We start from the raw sequence: 7,003 nt of genomic DNA on the forward strand, positions 1-7,003 counted from the left end.
AACAAACGAATATCTTTTATTATTATGAGGTTAGTTTGGTTTTTAGCATTTTTAATCTATGTACACTAATATTTCCATTCTTATCCACATTTTTCGTCCATAAAATAATACTAGACTACCACATAATTTATGCAGATGTTGTTTTTTAGATAAACAAAAAAGAATAACTGAGTTGTATTAATTAGTTTTGATTTTTATGTGTTGACTCCTCAAATCCCAACCAAATATTTTACAACTTATGCTGATTTTTATGTGGATAACCACCGCATGGTCTATCTCAAGTTAATTATATATATATATATATATATATATATATATATATATATATATATATATATATATATATCATGGGTTCCTTTTAACTGTTTCAAAACTTAAACGTGCTTTTTACTGGATTATTTGATGGAACTAGAAAGAAGAATGATCTTTGTTTTCCTAAACATTGGAAGAAAATATAAGTAGATGGAATAATAGAAAACTCATTAAAGTGTAATTGGAATAATAGAAAGATCATTAACTTAATTGGAATAATAAAAAACTCTTCAAAGTGTAATTGGAATAAAAGATAACTCACCCCTTTCTAGTTCAATATATTTACATTACATGGTGTAAATCTAATAAGTATACTCATCTCATCGCTGGATAGTCCAAAAACTTCGGTATCAATTTTCTTGTTAAAAACTTTTCCTAAAATAATTAAAACAGAAAAGACATCATTTTGTAAATTGAAGGAGTTAAAAAGGAAAAAAATCTAAATAAATCAACTAATTAAAGGAATGTATTAATGAACCTTAGCTGCGAAGACTAAAACCCAATTGGTTACCTTGCTTCTGTGAGAAAATAAAAGAACAAAATTTCAATAAGAAATAAAACATGTATTGTTCCAAAGGAGAAGCTAGCCATTAATTCAATAATAATAATAAAAAAAAATCCTAAACAACGCAATGGGAAGCATATTGATCTGAGCAAAAGACCCAAAAAAAGAAAAAACCCTAATTTGCAGATTCAGAAAATGTGCTTTTATTTCTACCTATAACAATCATCTACATCAGGCAACTCATTAAGATCAAAATCAAGAACTTTACTAGCATTACCAATATTAATCTCGGATTCATCATCTTGTGCTGCAGATTTTATCTTAGTTTCTTGATCGATCGTATTCTCAATTGTCATCTTGAACTTGTTATGACTTGACCTATGACCTCCCAACGCTTGGTGACTTGTAAACGTCTTGCCACATATGCTACACATATTTCTCCCCGGTGTCACATTTTTAATTTGTTGCTTCTGATCAGACCTTCCACAGACCCCACTTATGGAATTACACTGAGTTTTTTGTTTTTGTTGTTGCTTCTGATCAGGCATTGATCGCTTCTTGTTAGCCATGACAAAACAATCTCTTGATTCAATACCCGAACAATAATCATCCTCTATATCATAAGCCTTTCTCTTGCCTTTAGCTTTATCCTTCAATGGAAGATCAGGAGTGACTGAATTGCTACACATAACTTCTAACTCCTCGGTTTTCGTGTGGCAATTTTTCGGGGAATTGATATTGTTGACACCATTGACTAATCTTATGAGCTGATGAACAGCATCCTGAAGTTCTTTATCATCTGAATTTGAGATTGATGATGATAATTTGGCGGATCTCCCTCGCTTATCTTTCACAGCCCAACTCTTCAAACAATCTTTTAAATCAACGTTTGGAAAAGCAGGTGCAACATTAATATTAATATTAATATTGCTAGCTGATTCAATTTTTCTAGCTGATTCAATCTCATGTAATTCTTTGTACTCTTGAGTATTAAGAAAATAATCGTCGTTATCATCATCATCATCATCATCATAATCAAGGAAATTATTAGCCGGAAAAACTAACACCCCTTTATTTTTGAAGTTGTCTTTGTTATTAGGAGGTTTCATACCTCTCCAATCTCTATCAGGATGACATCTCATATGACCAAACAAAGATTTTTTTGATGGAAAATTCTTACCACAAAGATCACATATTATTTTCTTAACCCCATCTTCTTCTTCTTCTAACAAGATTCTTGATCTCTTTGAAGATTGACCATAATTGTTGACTTTGAGTTGTTTATTTTTCCAAGATTCTTCTCTATTATTTGCTTGAACATGTGCACTGCTCATATGACCTCCTAAAGCTTTTCCTGAGCTAAATTGTTTTCCACACTCACTACATATATGATCCTTTTTTTTCAAGATTTCTTCTTCTTGACCACCATTTATTTCTTTTTCTTCCTCCTTCTCAACAACCTCTTCAAGCTTTGGCATCTTTATTTTCACTTTTAAACTACTCTTATCACCACTAAAAACAGCTTTTTCACAACATCTATTAATTTCTTGAAGAGATCTCTTTGTGCTCTTTAACTCATGATTCTCTTCTTGATTATCAGCTTCCATATATAGGATAAATATCCAAGAAAACAAGAGCTAAACTCAAGAAAAGAAAAAAGAAAGAGTTGAATAAATATCAGTAAGAAGAAGAGAGGAGAAGATGGTTGAGTCTAAAAACCCTAGAATAAGAAAAAGGAAGAGAGAAGGTCACTAGAGGCAGTATAAGAGACAGAAATAAAATATAGTAAGTGAGTAGGAAACAAAAACTATTGATAGGAATAGAACGAAATAATAGAGAGGCTATACTCATGAAAAAGGTGAAAAGGCATTAAGTTATATACTGAAAAGGTAAAAAGACATTAAGTAAGGAAAGAAGCTGCTTTGTAGTAAGACTCAAGATCTATGTCAATCTATAAAGAATATATAATAACCGTTTCCCTAAAAATGTGGGTACATTATATTGTAGATGAGTCCTTGATATATTTTGGATCTCAGTATGGCTAGAGGAAATGATCTTATAGTCCACTTTTAATTTAAATAAAAAAATAATTGACTCTACGAAAATCTCATGTGTTATTTTTACACATCTCTTGTTGTCGTTACTAAAAAAATATAAAAATTAGCGGCGGACAAATTTAGTAATTAAAAAAAAATTATTTAGCGACGAATTTGCGGCAAAATATTAAGAAATTCTTTTAGCTACGAGCAATTTAGCGATAGATTAGTGATGAAGTTAATTTTATTTTTTTTGTAGTGTGTTATTATTTAGTAAACTCCCATGGAAAATGTCATATTACTAAAATAACGTTTTTAATACATTACAAATTAAAATTAAATCTCCCATCGATCTAGTGTTTGCAAATTAAAATAGTTGTCTTCTTACTTTTGAGAATAGTTGGTAGCTCCATCTTTTACAAAGGTTATTTTGTATATATCTATAATTTAAGTTATATATATACCGATTGTTTAATGAATTTTTTACGCCTAACAGAAATTCTCCTATTTTTATCTTAACTAGTCTTATGGTACGAGCGTTGCGCGTGTAACCTATCTAAATGAGTATAAAGCTTTTACAAAACCGTATAAACGATATTTGAATTATAAAGTAAAAGTGTAATTTATATTTAAAAAAATATTGATTTTATATAACTGACTCAATAAAGAATATCGATTTATACCTTCTTTAATTATGTTTTCTTTTTCTCTTTTAACTGTTTCATTAGATTGAGCTCATATGTTGTTATATTTTATGTCTTTGCAAAAGCTTCCAAATTCTAATCTTCAATTTTTGGAGATTTAAAATAAGATCTACAGTTTTATTAGCAGATTTCCAACGTACGTTTATATGCACTTTATCTAAGACATATATGAAAAAAGTCATAATTACTTTATATAATTCAAATAAGCAAAAAAATTATAATTAATTTTCTATTTGGTTTTGAATTCCTAATAATTAGGTGTTTCTATACATATGTAGTTCGAATAAGGTAATATTTAATAACTATAATTTTAGATTATTTTAAAATCTTAAATATTAGGAGAAGAACTAAATTACGATTATATCCAATATATAACCTATTTTCAAATGGTAAAAAAGGCGAACGACATTTCGCTAAAGGCATTCGTGCTTTTAGTATAGTATAGATATCCTACCATCGAATAGTAATTGCATATATATAACTAATCATTATTCATGGAGCAAAAAAATTGTAATCAAGTTTAACTGTTAATAATATTAAACAATGAATGAATTCCAAGTAACAAAAGAAGAAAGAAAAAATAAAAAGAGATTTCTGCTAATCAATACTTTATTAATGCTAATAAACGTGCAACAAGTGGAGATCCTAAATACTCATGGCAGTTAACACTACTTTCTCCCGTCCAAAATAAGTGATTTTTTAGCTGTTTTCACACAGATTAAGAAATACTTTTAACATTAATTAATAATAAAATTGACCATATTAACATTTACTATCTCTTCACATAAATACTCCTAACACATACTCCAACATTATTTACTCCAAGGGCAATATAGGAAAAATAATAATTAATTCATTCTTGAAATCTGGAAAAATCACTTATTTTGGACCACAAAAAAGAGCCAAAAAATCACTTATTTTGGACCGAAGAGAGTAATATAAATATTTAATATAGCGGTAAATTTTGGAACAAGTGCGCAGCAAAGTATAGGTAAAAAAACCTAAGGTGAAATGAAAAGGGAAGAAAGAGGATAAAACTAAGAAGGGGATGTTGATAATCCAAACCACAAAATAAAATAGATATTTTATTTCTAGAATCACAATCAGATCTTGAGATAGAAGGGAAAGAATATCCTTAATCTAAACTTGGAGTGATATATGAATTTTTTAACACAAAATTAGAGGGAAAAATGATGCTAACAAAAAATTTAGTTGCACCATTTTTCCATTTTCTTTTGGTTGATATTCACTAATCTCGACTGATTTCTGTCTCTTTAACGTGTTAAGTCATATTTATGCATGTATTGCAGTGTTTCGTGGTTGTACAACATTGAAGCAAAAAATATGAAAATCTAGGTGACTTCCTCCAAACCCAAATAAGAGGTTCTGCACGCTAATATTTTAACCAAAATCGAGCATTTACACACAATCAAACTAATTTTCATGGTTAAGTGATGAATTAAGTTGAGAATATTTATCATTTAATTATTATTTAACGTTAATCATATTTAATATTTATAGACGCATGTGTGGATTGTTGTTAACATTTTTTATCGTTTTGCACAGTCAAATCCTTCGGACTTGGTACAGATTGAAAGGAAAAGAGTTTGAGGACGGAACTTATTCTTTAGTAGTCTAGCAACTTCAACTTTTTATCACTCTTTTATTTTAGTTTATTGTATTGTATCAAATTCTCATGAACGGAAAATCGATCCAACCCGAAAACCAAACCAAACCAATTAAGTAAACCGATATTTATTTTGATTTGGATTGGTTTTGGTTTTAAATTTTAAAAACCGATAATATTTGATTTGGTTTTGGTTCTATGATAAAAAACCGAAAATTAAACCGAACCAAACCGATTAGTTATATACAAAATTTAATAATTATTTATATACAATATAATATCTTTTTCTAAATAATTTTAAATATTTTATGCAATCTAATTGTTATTTTAAATTTTGGTTTATCCTACTTATATCTTAGAAGATTGCCTAAGCCCAAAACAATAGGAATCGACCAATTTTCTTTTCCTTAAGAGACTTTAATTCTCTAACCCTCCACACATACTTTTGCCTAACAGAAGAGTTAAAAAAAAATCCTACCATAAGAGTAAAGAAAGCAAACTCAAATTGCAGGACTACAGTGGCTAAAGCTTGAGAAAGCAAACTTTTAGTTTGTTTTTTTGTTCATTCTTTTCATATAAAGAGGTAAATAAACTTTCAGTTCCGAAGAAAATATATAAAAAAGTATAAATTTAGCAAATTATTTTCATATCATTGTCTAATGTTGTTTCACTATTATCGACTTATTATTAGCTTACTAAGAACCGAAAAACCGAACCAAACTGAACCAAACCAATGACAACCAAACCGATGGTTTGTATTTAATTTGGTTTGGTTTTGGTTTTAAAATTTTAAAAACCGATTAAATTAGTTTGGTTTTGGTTTTAATAAAAAACCGATCAAATCGAACCGTGAACACCCCTACTCATGAGCATTTGAAAAAAGATAACTATGAAATTTATTTTAAAATTTTTGTTGTGAGTTAAATGTATGTAACTGAGGTATTGACTAATGTTTTAACAACATAAATTGAAAAAAAAAAAAAAGGAAAGCAGAAATACCATCTAAAAAAGATAAATAACAATTTGAGCACAGTGATTTTTGTTGAAGATAAAAAGTTAAACTGTAGGGAAAAGAAAAAAATGTTATCGAGTCGAAATAAAACAAAGTAAAAGCATTTTTACAGATAATTAAGAAAATATTTTTCTTAAAAAAGATTTTAGGAATTGATATTCTTTTGATATGAGCAACAATATCCTTATGGTACAAACGAGTTTATTTACCAGAAAAAAGAGCAATTCTTTTCGGTGCGAACACATTAAATTAGTTGAATATGAAGTCATTATTTAATGTCTATATCAAAACACAATCTTTTCAGTAGCTTAAAAAGGAAAGAAAATATCTTTCCGAATTCAAACAATCTACTAGATGCAAAAGAAATTTTTAGTTTATTTTTCCTTTATAGTAATTTATTTTAACATAAAAATTAGTGCTAATATTTCATTTTTAATTTCTAAAAAAATATTTATTTTCAAATCTTTTAGACCTTTTTTGTCTTGTAATTGTGTATGAATGAATTATAAAATACTTTTAAAGTGCTCTGGAATAAATAAAACAAAAAAATATTAGAGCCCTGAAAAAGGAGACATACTCCTTTCTAACCCAATCCATTCGGGTTGCCCCTGCGAGCAGTTTAGAGCAAATTCATGTAAGGATTTTTACATTTGAGTTAAATCCCCCTCAACAAAAACTCTTAGAATTTTGGAATTTTAGTCAATGTAGGACATTTATGCCTTCGCAAACTTATTTTCTTATGTCTATCTAATATTGAAGTCTGCACCAACTACAATATTTTGGATAAATACTTACTTGCACTCGGCT

General features: G+C 28.4%; 1 protein-coding gene across 1 annotated transcript; it reads right to left on the reverse strand.

The window, feature by feature from the left end:
* Positions 1–1,026: 1,026 nt before the first annotated feature.
* On the reverse strand, positions 1,027–2,483 carry LOC107791009 (uncharacterized). The gene has a single exon (XM_016612988.2). The coding sequence runs from the start codon at positions 2,422–2,424 to the stop codon at positions 1,027–1,029; it is 1,398 nt and encodes a 465-aa protein (XP_016468474.1). The 5' UTR covers positions 2,425–2,483.
* Positions 2,484–7,003: the final 4,520 nt, after the last annotated feature.

The sequence above is a fragment of the Nicotiana tabacum genome, chromosome 18 (genome assembly GCF_000715075.1).
Source record: "Nicotiana tabacum cultivar K326 chromosome 18, ASM71507v2, whole genome shotgun sequence".
Classification (NCBI taxonomy): domain Eukaryota; kingdom Viridiplantae; phylum Streptophyta; class Magnoliopsida; order Solanales; family Solanaceae; genus Nicotiana; species Nicotiana tabacum.